General features: G+C 57.3%; 1 protein-coding gene across 4 annotated transcripts in view; it reads right to left on the reverse strand.

The window, feature by feature from the left end:
* ITGB2 (integrin subunit beta 2) overlaps positions 1-13,930 on the reverse strand; it is a 28,704-nt gene that overhangs the window by 11,661 nt on the left and 3,113 nt on the right. For 2 of the 4 annotated variants that reach the window (XM_068547196.1, XM_068547197.1), the window contains 3 exons: positions 3,959-4,019; positions 3,577-3,665; positions 661-841 (listed from right to left, as the gene is read on the reverse strand). In XM_068547196.1, the coding sequence (XP_068403297.1) occupies positions 661-841; positions 3,577-3,665; positions 3,959-4,016 (328 nt within the window). In that variant the 5' untranslated portion in view covers positions 4,017-4,019. Of the gene's footprint in view, positions 1-660; positions 842-3,576; positions 3,666-3,958; positions 4,084-13,930 lie in introns of all 4 variants that reach the window. The other 2 variants (XM_068547199.1, XM_068547198.1) reach the window with 2 other exon arrangements.

Consider the following 13,930-nt stretch of genomic DNA (forward strand, 5'->3'; position numbering starts at 1 on the left):
CGTCATCTTAATCACCACCTGTACCTGTAATTACTTGTCTATCTGTCAATACGAATAGCCTGTGTCCCCAGCTCCCAGGACGGTGCCTAGCACACAGCTGGTGCTGGACAAAGACGTGAGGAATCGAGCTCCGAATCGAGTCCCCTCTGCCTGGCCCACCTTCCAGCATCAGCTCCCACGTGTGGCCGCCCCAGCCCTGCCCAGGCCCGTCCGCCACACCCCCTTGCTGCTCCACCATGCCGCCTTCCTGAAGGGCGTTTCTCGGAGCGCTAACAGGGAGCTATGTCCTGAACCTGGGTCCGTGGTCAAGTCAGGTGGGCAACACTGATTTAACTGGTTACTAGGGTTCCTTGGCTGCAGGACTTGTCAGAGCCTTTACTTTGCCAAGAGTACCTGGCCTTCTGAGAGTGGGACAAATGAGTGCTTTCCAGATGGCTTGTTCTCCCTTTTAAAAAGGACACAGAACTCAGGGCTGAAAGAGAGACTGGGCGCCAGCCGCGGACGGGGCTCTTGGGGGCATCCTCCCCAGGGCAGAGAGAAGAGCTCAGACTGGTCCCCAGCAGTCCCAGGGCCTCGCCCAGCCCACCTGGCTGTCTGACCTGGACACATGGATACACGGCCATCAGGGGCTGGCTCACCCCCAGCCGAGGCCAAGCCTACCTGGTCTCAGGTAGAGCGTCACTTTCTGCGGGGACAGCTGCTTCTGGCCCCCCACCTGGTCCTCCTGGGTCGTGGCGTGGCTCCTGGGGTCCATGATGTCATCCGTCGGGCAGCCCTTTGACAGCAGCTGCTCCCGCGTGTCACAGCGAGTGGAGTCAGGCTCCCCCTGCCCCGTGAAGTTCTGGGGGAGTCAGGGGTCAGGGGTCAGGGGTCAGGGGCAGAGAAAAGATGGGAGCCCACACTGTGGGTGCTGTGCGAAGCTGACCCCCTCATCTGCACCGGATTCAGGTCAGGAGTCCCGGTGGGAGCGGGACGAGGCAGGGGCTGGGCGGCCTCCAGAGGGCCTCTTCACGAGGCTCCGCATCCCAGGAGAGCTCGGGAGCGGGCAGAGGCGACTCAGGAACCAACGTCTCCAGCCCCAGGTGGAGCCACGGGGACTCTCCGCGGCCCGCGGAGCATCTGGCCCAGGGTGTTCAGACCCTTGGGCAGCGTCAGCAGCACCTGACGAAGGAGGGAGTGGTTCCCTCCCAAGGGGACGCGAGCGCCCCCTCTTGGCCCACGTGTTAGCCCCCAGGCACCACGCGGACCGGGAATACAGGCCAGGGCTCTGAGCCAGGCAGTTCAGAAGGAAACAGGCCGGAGGGGAGCGTGGGGGTCCTGGGCCTTCCCTCGTGACCACTGTGCCCCCACGAAGGCCCCCTGGATGTGGACACGGCAGGGAGAGAGAAGCGGCCGCATTCGGAGGGTCCTGCCCTCGGCTTCCTCCAACAAAAGGAGGCTCGGAAGAGCAACCGCGGTAGGAGACCAGGCAGGTGCAGGGGGCGTGCCCAGTGTCGGGGCGGGGCCAGCAGAGGGGCGGTGCTTCCTGAGCTGCCTCTGAACTGTCCTCGCTTTTGGAGCCCTATCAATGCTTTAAGTACTCGGGAAAGAAAATTAACAGGAATGGAGACGGAAGAAACCCCTAAAATGGGATCCACTCGGAAACAATTGAACCTGACTGCATTTCAAATGCATATGGTAAACTCAGGAAAGGGAAGGGAGAAATTCAACCTGAGGAGGGACTTTTTAAGCCGGGACTATGACCGCACCCCAACAAGAGGAGACAACACAGACCACACCCGATTTCCCCCCTGCAGTGGTGTGGGTAGCAGCTCTGTAACCAGTTTCTGTGAATCGTAGGACTAAGAAAATGGGGAAATGTATTGCGGATGTTGGGAGCCTGGCTTCTCATGAAGGGGAACCAGGAAGCCTCAGAGAAATGTCTGAGTCCCCAGTGGGGGCCAGGAAAGTGCAGACGGGCCTGGAGCTCTGCTGATCCCAGAGAGTAAGAGAGCTCAGGAAGTGATGCTGGGGCGTGCTAACAGGACACAGGGCCAGCCTGGGGCCTCCCAAAGGCCAAACGGGGAACAATTTGAGCTTCAAAATGACAAAATGAAAGTGATAGCTTATAAGCTACTGAATAAAATAAACATCTACGGGTCCACACCGATGAGAGAGACAGAGAGAGGGAGATTGGGGGGAAGGAAAAATTCCTCCTTACATTAGAAGCCATTAGAAGGAGTAATGAACAGGAATGTCACCATTTTGCAACCATCCCAGTGAGAACTGATTCAGGCACCCAACACCAACGGATGCTCAAGTTAGTGGGTGTAAGCCTGATGGGAAGCAGAGTATTTCCTGGCCTCGGAGTATCTCTCCACAACTTACTTACTATTGCAAAAGGGAAATAGTGACGTCATGGTGGAGAGCCTGGCAGACGCCACCTCAGCTGCGTGGTCCAGGCTGCATCCCCAGTATCAGGACGAAGTGACAACAGGAGCCCTGCATGGGGTTCCTGCCAAAACGCCCACCCTGGGCTGAATCAGAGGGCATGCCAGACAAACCCATATGAGGGGCATTCTGCAAAACTGCTGTCCTGAACTCCTCAGAAATGTCAAGGATGTGAAAGACAAAGAAAGCTGACGAATGTTCCAGATTGCAGGAGATAAAGAGACATTTGAATGCAATATGTGGTCCTGGATTATAATATTGACCAGTGGGGTAGGTGCGGAGTCGGGGGGGTGGGTGGAGGGGGGGATGATATCAAAGACATTATTGGAACAATTGGCAAAATTTGCACAAGGTGTGTAAACTTGATCAGCGTAAAGTACCGTGTTAAGTTTCCAATCTTTGATAAATGCACTGTGGTTTTGTGAGTGCCTTGTTCTCGGGAAAGTCCCTGGAAATATTAAGGGACAAAGGGGTTTGTGTCTGCAACCTACCCTCAAACAACTGAGAAAAGAAAAATGTGTGCATGTGTGTGTTTCCAAACAGACCTGTGGTGTCAGAACCTCAGGGACCCCCGTGAGGAGGGCGTGGTCAGGATCTGGGGGTCCCTAGGGAAGGGGTCCTCCCCAGGAGGAGGTGGAGCTACCCCAAGTCCTGGCCGTATTGGGCCTTTGCCTTTCTTCCCAGAGGGTCTCATAAGTAAAACATGAAGTCACTAAGGACAGCAGAGAGTTAGTTAGGTTTCCAGCAGGGAACCTCCCCAGTCCTCCGTGTTCTGGGAGCGGACAGCGGGGCACACGGGCGGGTGGCAGCAGCTGCCTTCCTGCTGCAAGCACCTCTGCCTTGTCTCTGGCCAGGGCTCCTGCCTCTGGGGCTCGGGCTGCACCTGTCCAGACCCAGCGGTTTCACTCTCAGATCTGCTTCTGCCAGGCTGCCTGGGGACATGCTGTGTCTGCCTGTCTGTCTCTCTGACAGCACTGTGTCCCTGGGCTGCTCCTGCCCCACTAGAAAGCAGAGTGGCGAAGCTCCTGGAGGCCAGCAGTTGCAGGGGCAGAGAAGGGGGTCCAGCCCAGGAGGAGGGAAGCGGGGAAGGGCAGGCCAGGCGTGAGGACCCTCAGGGTGGCTGACGGCATTCAGTGAGGCTCTTACCAGCTTCTGGCACCAGGCGCAGCCGGGCCCTGACTCGATGCAGTCCCGGCAGGTGCTGACCTTGTACTTGGTGCACTCCTGGGAGAGGACTGGGGGAGAGGAGACAGGCTGGTGGGCGCAGACCCCCACAGAGACAGCAGACCCTCCAGGGACTGGGGGTGTGAATGGGGGTGGTGGAGAAGAAGGGGCAGCGGGAGGGAGGGAGGAAACCAGGGCCCCAGGGGAAGCGGCCTCCAGGAGGGTGGGCCCCATGGTGGGCCGGGGAATGGAGGAGGGCGGCAGGGCAGGGCCCTTCCTAAGCCTCCACCAGGGGACTTCGGGGCAGGAGGGTGCCAGGGCGGGTCCCATTCCTCCCATGAGGAGCTCCCCCCGCGGGACTCACCGGACCGGAGGGCAAGCAGGCCCACCAGGGGCAGCAGCAGGGGGCGCTGGCGCAGCATGTCCTGTGGAGGGACCGGGGCGGTGACAGGGCCTGGGGCCCCAGACTCCGGGCCTAGAGACGCAGAGCTAGGCGGGCCGTCCCTGCTGCCGAGGGGGCTCAGCGCTGGGGCGCAGCCAGCACGGGGCAGTCTCCCCGACCCCCCTCAGCGGGGCTGTGCGGGCCAGCGGGAGAGGAGGCCTGAGTGGGGCTGCGTGCGCCCCACACCGCTGAGCCCCCAGCCTCCGAGGACCAGCAGGGAGTGGGCCTCCTAGCAGTGACACACGCACACGTGCTCACACGCACACGTACACACTCACCACGCGTGTGCACACACATGGGCGCCCAAGGTGCTGCGCGCCCCGGGTCAGGGCCCCGCGTGGCCTTCGTGGCCCCGAGTCCTCGGTGAATTGAGCTGAGCTTGGAGCAGAGACTCGGCCGGCCCAGGCCTCCTGGGAGGAGGCTGAACCAGGACTTGGAAGAGAAGCCAACTCTGAGCACCTACCGGCACCAGGACCGTGCCAGCTGCCCGCTGCGCGAGGAAGTGTAATCGGGCAGGACATCTGGGGCCTGCCTGGGACAGACCCCTCCCCCCATATCCTCTTCCTGCCTCTTGTCTGTAGAAAAGCTTAGTCTCCCAGGCCTCCCCTGAGTCACAAAAGCCTGGCTGGAGAATTAACGATTGAAAGGATGTGAACAAGTTGTGACAAAAGTAGCAGTTGGGCCAGGAGAACTGGTAAGAATTCAAGCAGTAAATCAGCCATACAGCAGTCACAGAATCTTTAGTTCCTCCTTGAAGTACCTAGATAACGGTAGCTGATGCACATATCCTAAGCTGTTTTACAGATGCTAAAACCCCTACCAAATGGAAGAAGTTAATTGCACAATGACCATGAACATGTAGCCCCCAGACCTACTGGAGCCTAAGGATTGATAATGTGAACCTCTGTGACCCCGCCTTGTTACCTCACCATCAGCCAGTCAAAGAACTGTGCACAAGCTGATCGCATACCCTGCGACCCCCCTCCCTCACCTGGCCTTTAAAAACGCTTTGCCGAAACCCTATGGGGAGCTCTGGGTTTTCTGGGCCTGAGCCACCCGTCTCCTTGCTCGGTCCTGCAATAAACCTTTCTCTGCTCCAAACTCCGATGTTTCGGTTTGTTTGGCCTCCCTGTGCATCAGGCACACGAACTTGGGCTGTTTGACCACAGAAGGGCCCGCAGAGCTGTCACCTGCTGCCCGAGGCCACGAGCTCTAGGCGACCATTATTTTGCTCTTCTTAGTCCACACCTGCTGGGTGTGGGGTGAGGCGTGGACAGGGCGTTGGGCCATCACCGGCTGGTCCTGATGCTCCCAGAGGCAAGAGCATGGGGCGGGGCTGGAGGCCTGGCGCTGGGGCTCCGGGTCTTGGAGGTGGAAGCAGCACCTTCAAACCCGCTGCGCAGGGGCCGGCAGGGCAGCTCCACCCTCCCCCGGAAGTGCCCCGAGGGACCCATGCTGGGCCCAACCCTCCTCCAGGCCAGCTCCCGGGAGGCGTGGCAGAGCTTCGTGGGCCCGCGAGCCCCCACGTCTGAGAACCCGTAGGGCTGCTGCCTTTTAATCTGACGCCAAGAGAGCGGAGCGGGTGCCGAGGAGCCAACAAACCAGAGGCAGCAGGCAGGAAGGGGAGTGTTTTATCAGAAACCAAGATCAAGGCTCACCCTGAATGCCTTCAGACGCCAGCCCCTCTCCCCAGCACACTGCTTGACAGTGCTGGGCCAGCACGGTGCACTCAGGGCTCCAAATCCGGGCCGGCACATGCTCCAACCCAAGGTCCACTTGTGCGGAAGACCATGTGGCCCCTGCCGTGGCGGCCTCTGCCGTGGCCTGTGGGCTCCGGGTGCACCTGGAGGTGGGTCCTGCCCTCGCCTCTGCTCTCCCGTAACCCCTGCACGTGTACCAGGGGCTCTGGGGTGGAGGAGGATCCCAGGGGGTCCCATGGGGGGACCCAGTGCTTAGAGGCCCCGCCCAGCCCCACTCTCCGATCTTTTTGGGGGTGACCCCGCACCCCGGTCCCCACCAAGATTATAATCAGGAGCTAGAAGTGTCAAAACAGAACAGACCCCTTCCCTTTTCTTTCCTGTTCGGGTCAAAAGCAGAACTTACGCCCTGCTCTGGCTTCCGGGGTCACAGAGCGGGAGCTGGGAAGGTGCTTTCGGTTTACTCCACGCCCACCCGCTTGTGAAAGCCCAGTGTTGCCCCAGAGCCCACTGGGCCCCCTACCGTTCCGCAGCCGGACGCCCCGTGAGGCCCGCGCGTGCTCACTGACTCCCCCGGCTGACCTGGGCGCCGCCGGGCCCTGTCGGCCTCAGGACAGCACCCCACTTCGGGGGCAGAGGCTGCTCCCAGTAGAGGTCGGGGAGCCCCCGCCCCAGGCGCCCCAGGCGCCCCAGCTGTGCACGTAGCCGGCGGGGGGGGCCAGTCCTGCCAGGGGTGGGGAAGGCCCTCCAAAAGCAGCTCGACGCCCTTTCCTGTGGCCACGGACCCCAAACAGTCACAGCCACCAGCAGGCAAACCCCGGTCCTCGCCTGCGGAAACCGAGGCCCCGGCGGCAGCCGGATGCGGACCCGGTGCCGCTCACAGCGGGCGCACCCGCCCACGCAGTGGGGAGAGCGCCTTGGTTATGGCAAGAAGACCCACAGGCCACAGGTCCCGTCCACAGGAGGGGCGTCGCCGGTCTCTCTTCCCCCTTAAGCACTGGACTCCCGCCGCGACCGGCTCCGCCCCAGCCCCAGTGCCCACGGCCCCTCGGGGGCAGGACGCCCGCACACGCGGTGGCTCTGGGAGCTCGGAGCGCGGAGCCTGCAGCCAGCCCTCCTCTCGTCCCCGGGCAGGGGTCCCAGTGGACGTGCCCGGCAACCAGGACTGGCCATCAGAGGCCCCGATGCCGCAACCAGCATGGCGGGGCCTCACAGACCAAGGCCTCCTCTGGGTGTCGTCCTGGGGCCCGGCCCCCTGGATGGCGCAGGGCAGTGCCCGTGCCCGGGTCCCCGGCTGCCCCAGCGGCATACTCTGCCTCGGCTCCCTCTGTGTGCCTGGAAGGGCTTGCGGGCCTGGTCCCGCCCTGGGGGAGGGCAGGCTCGGACCGCCCTCGTGAATGTGAGGCCCCGACTCGGCTGGGACAGCTGGTCCGAGAGCAGGGAGGAGGGCGCGGGCTCCAGCTGGGCCACCCGAACCCAGACCTGCGGCACCCTCCCTGCCACTCCGACGGCCCCCAGGCTGCACTCTCCCCAGATCTAAGGGCGGCCCCGCCCCAGGACTCAAGGTGCAAAACCCCAAGTCGAGGTGGCTTGAGAAACCCAAGGCCCCACGGGCCTGTGAGGACTTTGCGTCAGAGCTACCCTTGAGCTTGACCCTGCCCGACAGGGGGTTGCTGGCGAGACCGAGTGCAACAGCAGGAAGTGGCGCATCTCCGCGGACCCCGGGCACCCTGAGGATCACCCTTCACGATGAATAAAGCTCTGAGCGTCGGGGTCCGTCAGGGAACATCAGAAGAAAAATAGGATATATTCCTTCCAAATCCCACGCACTCCACAAAAGCCCATAGTCCCTATTTGGTAAAAGAAGAGAAAGAAGAAACATCAAAAAAGAAAGAAAAGTTTAAGAGGCAGAGGGAGGCCCCACGTCGGAGGCAGGGTAAGCTGCTGTCGGATCAGGCTTGCTGTCAAAGATGAAAGGTTTGCCAAAGCGCAGACCCTTAGACAAGGCCCTGTGGGGCCCCAGGACTCACCGACCGTCAGGACTTGGCATCAGGGCCTGCCCTTGACCGTTCAAGGTCAGACCATAAACCACCTGGTGCTGGTTTCCAAGAGGCATGGCCAGCAAGTGGCAAGGAACAGAGATGCTGTCAGGAAAAGGTTAAAAGAGGGGAAGGCAGGGGTGCGGTATTCATGCCAGGAGCTGAGGATTCAAGGCTGTTTCATGTAGAAAAAGGCCTGTGTTGACAATGGATCTAAAATAGGCATCAACCTTTTTAAACCAAAAGACAAAGTTAGGGTGTGGTCGTTTCTGCTTTATGTAAAGACAAAAAAGAATTGGACAGAAGCGGATTCCAGTGGGGGCTGGAACCCCTCCCCCCCGCCCCAGGTCACGGAGTTTCCAGACAGATCAGAAGACCAGGGCAGAGGGGATTGAGGAGGAGGCCACCCCCGTATTCTCTGAACCCACACATTCTCGGCCCCAGGAGAATCCACTGCACATGTTCATCACTGCTCCGTTCACCACCCATGAAGGCTGATGGCAGAAATTTTAAGGGCCACAGTTTCTGACCAAATGGAATAAAATGAGATGCCACCCCAACACACACATATTAATTAGAACCTTTAAAACATTCTGCCCAATATCCCTTAAGTCCAAGAGGAAATCAAATTTATATGTACAGACACTTCAGAAAAGAGACAGCACAACTTTCTCTGTTCAACGGGTCCCCGATGGAGAGAGAAGCCCGAGGCCCTAAATGCTTTTCTGCCTGACGGAAGGGAATGATGATAAACGTGCAGGACGGAAAGTTCAGACGTGAGAGAAAGAGCCACAAAGCTCAGGAAATAAGGGAAGGGAGGTGGGAAATACACAGACAACAGAAAAAGTCGATGAATCCAAAAACAAACAGAAAAGCTAAAATTGATAAAGACATTGAAAATCATTTCTTTGGAAAAAGCAATAAAATGGGTCATCTGGAAGAGAGCTTGTATGGCAGTCGCCAGGGAGCTTAGGAAAGGAAGAGGTAAGGCAGCAGTGAGCTGTGCACTGGCCTGTAAAACGCATCCAGAAGCTTCGGGGACAGAGTCGGTGTGACCCTGGCCCTCGGGCCGGTGGCCGGGGGAAGGGAAGCGAGCAGTGGCACTCCGGCCTCAAAGGCACCAGGCACAGCAGGTTCCCGGGAAGCCACGTGCCATGGCAGTGCCCCCTTCAAACCATGGGACCCGTAAACCCAGGTTTAGGAAATAAAATGATAAAAGGAATAGAAGAATGTGTATCTCAGAGTAAGGACACTGAGTGTAAAAACTAAGGGAGAAAATACCAAGAAGATAGACTCAGACTTCCCTGGTGGTCCAGTGGTTAAGACTCTGCGCTCCCAATAGAGGGGGCCTGGGTTCGATCCCTGGTCAGGGAACTAGATCCTGCATGCGTGCTGCAACTGAGACCCAGTGCAGCCAAATAAATAAATAAATAAATATCAAAAAAAAGAAGAAGGGCTTCCCTGGTGGCGCACTGGTTGAGAGTCTGCCTGCCAATGCAGGGGACACGGGTTCGAGCCCTGGTCTGGGAAGATCCCACATGCCGCGGAGCAACTAGGCCCGTGAGCCACAACTACTGAGCCTGCGTGTCTGGAGCCTGTGCTCCGCAACAAGAGAGGCCGTGATAGTGAGAGGCCCGCGCACCGTGGTGAAGAGTGGCCCCCGCTTGCCACAACTGGAGAAAGCCCTCGCACAGAAACGAAGACCCAACACAGCCATAAATAAATAAATAAATAAATAAATAAATAAAAATTTAAAAACAAAAACAAAACACATTAATTATAAAAAAAAAAAGAAGATAGACTCTAAGATGAAAACTCTAATTCGAAAAGATACATGCACCCCAGTGTTCATAACAGCACTATTCACAATAGCCAAGACATGGAAGCAACCTAAGTGTCCATCAACAGAGGAATGGATAAAGAAGATGTGGTACATATATACAGTGGAACACTACTCAGCCATAAAAAGGAATGAAATAATGCCATTTGCAGCAACATGGAAGGACCTACAAAATTACTATACGAAGTGAAGTAAGTCAGACAAAGAAAGACAAATAGCATATGATATCACTGATATCTGAAATCTAAAAATTGATACAAATGAACTAATTTACAGAACAGAAACAGACTCACAGACATAGAAAACAAATTGATGGTTTAAAAGGGGAAAGGGGGGGGCTTCCCTGGTAGCGCAGTGGTTGAGAATCTGCCTGCCAATGCAGGGGACACGGGTTCGAACCCTGGTCTGGGAAGATCCCACATGCCGCGGAGCAATTAGGCCCGTGAGCCACAACTACTGAGCCTGCGCGTCTGGAGCCTGTGCTCCGCAACAAGAGAGGCCGCGATAGTGAGAGGCCCGCGCACCGCGATGAAGAGTGGCCCCCGCTTGCCGCAACTAGAGAAAGCCCTCGCACAGAAACGAAGACCCAACACAGCCAAAAATAAATAATAAATAAATAATAAATTTAAAAAAAATAAAATAAAATAAAAGGGGAAAGGGGGAAGGGATAAATTAGGAGTTTGGGATTAACATATACACACTATTCTGTATAAAATAGATAAACAATAAGGACCTACTGTATAGCACAGGGAACTATATTCGATATCTGTAATAACCTATAATGCAAAAGAAACTGAAAAAGAATATACATATATGAAACTGAATCACTTTGCTGTACACCTGAAACATGGTAAATCAACTACACTTGAATAAATTAAATAAATAAAAAGAAGACAGGCTCTAAAAACAAATTTTGTACATAAAAAATTGAATAGATGAAAATATTTAGTATCTGTCTCATGCAGAAGGTGAATGGTAATCTTTGTGTCCAAGGAGATTTTAGAAATAATAACAAAAAGGCAAATACCCCATAGAAAAGGATCTTGTGAACAGATAATTCACAAAAGAAGAAATGCAGCTTGTTAGCAAACATTTGAAAAGGTTGCTCTGGCTGATAATTGGGTATTGTAATCAAAATATCTAGATTCCTGGTCTAGCTGTCAAACTGGACACTGTTTTTAACATCCCTGAGGCCCACCCAGCGGAACCTACATGGCATGAAAATGTGTGAACGGCTGCTCGCAGCTCAATTTTTACGATCAAAAGTCGCTGTGTGGGAAAACAATAAATGTAAATAACCAAAATAGGCCATGTTTCGTCTGTGTGGTGGCATTATAAGTATTTTCAATTTTCTTCATTATTCTGGTTTGTATTTTCCAAACCTTCTACAATAAATATATATAATGATTTTTTTTAAAATTCATACATTTAAGAAAATCTGAATATCGTGGTGGTTGAGGAATTGCTTGGAAATGTCTCTAGATTCCTAAAGTGGTCAGTTCCTCTGTTCCCACTGCTGACACTTCTGAGGACAGTGGCCCCCTGCTGGGACATCTGCTCATAGCTCGTTTGCTCACTCATTCATTCACTGAACAAGTGCTGCCTGTCTGGCCCCTGGGCACTGCTCTCCGGGATTCTAGGATTCTGACCTCTGCCAAGACCTTAGGGCACCTCCACACCCCACACCTCCCCCAGATTCCCATCACACCCGAAAGCCCCACTGCTGCAGACACCAACGCATGGCCACACCCACACTATTTAAAAATGAACTGGTGGGTTTTCATCACTAGGTGTTCAGCAAGGGCCTCCAGACCACTGTCGGATGCTTCCAACTTGCAACAAATTATAAAGCATTTGTTTTGTCTTTTGTAACCATATACAAATAAAATATGTTTACAAAAAAAATAAATTGGTGGAAGCACGGCTCCCGAGGGGCTGCCTTTCTGTGTGCCCCCAGCCCCTGGAGTACTGTGAGAGAAGGCCTGCCCCGTGCCCACGGAGGCCCATCAGGCAGGAGCCCTGGCTCGGTGAGGTCTCGTCCGTCAAGGAGGCTGACCTCAATCCCTGACCTTAGCTCCTCAGCCAGCAGGGAACCCTTCCAACTACTTCTGGCTGCAGCCCAGGGTGCGACACACCCAGACGACCTTCCCTCCGGAAGCTTCCAGAGCAGCGGAATCAGGCCACGTGGGTGCGGAGGCCTCTGCATCTCAGACTGGCCAGATCTGAGCATCGAGGGGCCTGACCCCACATCTGCCAATGGGAAAGGGGCCGCGACTTGCTCTGTGACGACTCCTGGGCAGAAGGCAGTGGCTGTGCAAGGTTGGGCCACAGCGCTGGGGACCACGGCAGACATGGTCAGTCCTCAAGGGAGCCTCAGCTAGTGGGTGGCGGTCCCTGCCTGGAGAGCCACTCAGGACCCCCGATCCCGGAGGACCAGGGCAGGGCACTGCCCACGGCAGCCACCCTGCTGGCCTGGCTACACTCTGCACTCACAGCCTCAGTTCGCCCGCAGCTGCCCTGGGGGTGGACCAAACCTGCTCCCTGTTCCTAGGGAGGGCTCTGAGAGGGTCAGACCCTCAGCCGCACAGCCAGGACAGACGCCAGGACCGGGGCCCACGTCAGCCTGACCCCAGGGCTGACACGCTCAAGTCTACGCCCAGCTGCCGAGTGAGTGTGGACGGGTGACTTCCCCTTCTGGACCTCAGTTTCCTCCCTTGTCACAGAGAGCCAAGGGTGCTGTGATGGTGAATTTCACGTGCCAACTCTGCTGGGCCGTGGTACCCAGATGTTTGCTCAAACCCTGGTCTGGATGTTTGCTGCAAAGGTGTTTCTTAGATGAGCTCAACATGACATCAGTGGGCTCTGAGTAAAGCACACGGCCTTCCATGATGTGGGCGGGTCTCATCCAACCAGTCGAAGGCCTTAAAGGAAAGACTGATGTCCCCCAAGAAGGGGAGACCTCTGCCTCCAGACGGCCTTTGGGCTTGAGCTGCAATGTCGCCTCTCCTCTGGGTCTCCAGCCCGCCCTGCAGATTTGGGGTTTGCCAGCCTCCACAATCGTACAAGCCCCGAAATGAATCTCTGTCTCTGTACACACACACACAGGCACACGTGTACACATCCTATTGGTTCTGTCCCTCTGGGGAGCCCGCACTAGTACAGACCCCAACATGAGCACCCCAGGTTCAGGGAAAGCTGCTAGAGGTGTTTTTTAACACCACTTCGAGGTGAGCAGGCAGAGCCGTGCTTTCCTGCTCCGTGTGTTTCAGAGGCAGTGAGGGTACCCGGCTCCTGTTTCTCTCCACTGCCATCAGAGCCCTGCGGTGGTGGCACCCCACCCCTGAGCCTGCGTGGCACGGTTTCAGACCTGGGCTGCGTGGGGTGCCGTGCTGAGCAGGGACCGTGCCAGGGCTCACGCGGAAGCCAGGGTCTGCTGGCTCCCTGGCACCCCCGGCCCTGCTGCTCGACTGCTGGGAGGGTGAGCTGCCTGGACACCCCCGGCTTTTGGTGGGGGGGACCTTGGACCAGGCAGGAAGGCCTGCCCGGGTCACAGGCTGGCAGCTCGGGGACTTGACTGCACCTGCCATGTCACCAAGACACCCACTCGTCAGCGGTGGGAGAGACTGAAAACCCCCAGGCCCACCGAGGACTCCCCTCTCCATGGGCTACCCTGCCCGGGAGGGGAAAGGCAGGGGCTCTTTCTGAGCAGCCTGGGGACCCCGCCTGCTGCTACAGCTGAACGTGGGCTCCACCAGCCTGACGGGGGACGGGGCCCCAGCGGCCAGGCAGGTGACACGCGGCGGCATGGCTGGGACAGGTGGGTCTCGGCACCTTCCCCCACCAGCCGCTTGCTCCCTGGGGGCCTCAACGCCCCCGTCGGGCCTCAGCTCCCCACTCGGGCAGGTCTGGGTGAGGTGACGACAGAACTGACACCCCATTTTAGGTCCAGTTTGTGCAAAGGGAAACGGACAGTGACCACACTAGCATCCCAGCCCTGCCCGCCTGGTGGTGTCACCGGGGCGTCACCAGGAGACTGCCTAGTGCTGGCGGGGAGCGCCGGATGGGGCTTCTCAGCTGGGGGCACAGTTATAAACGCCGGCAGCTGTCCCACAACGTGGGCTCAGGCGGGACCGTGGGCCACTCGCGGTGACAGGTGTGCAGGCCGCCGGACCCTGCCACCCAGGACCCGTCCTAGAGCTGGCGGGGCCTGAGTCAGGAGAGGCCACCGCGGGCTCCGTGCTGCCCCATTCGTGGGGCAGACGCCTCTCCACAGCCCTGTAACCGGCGGAGCTCGGCCTGAGCTGAACCCGCGGGACCC

The sequence above is a fragment of the Eschrichtius robustus genome, chromosome 6 (genome assembly GCF_028021215.1).
Source record: "Eschrichtius robustus isolate mEscRob2 chromosome 6, mEscRob2.pri, whole genome shotgun sequence".
NCBI classification, from domain to species: domain Eukaryota; kingdom Metazoa; phylum Chordata; class Mammalia; order Artiodactyla; family Eschrichtiidae; genus Eschrichtius; species Eschrichtius robustus.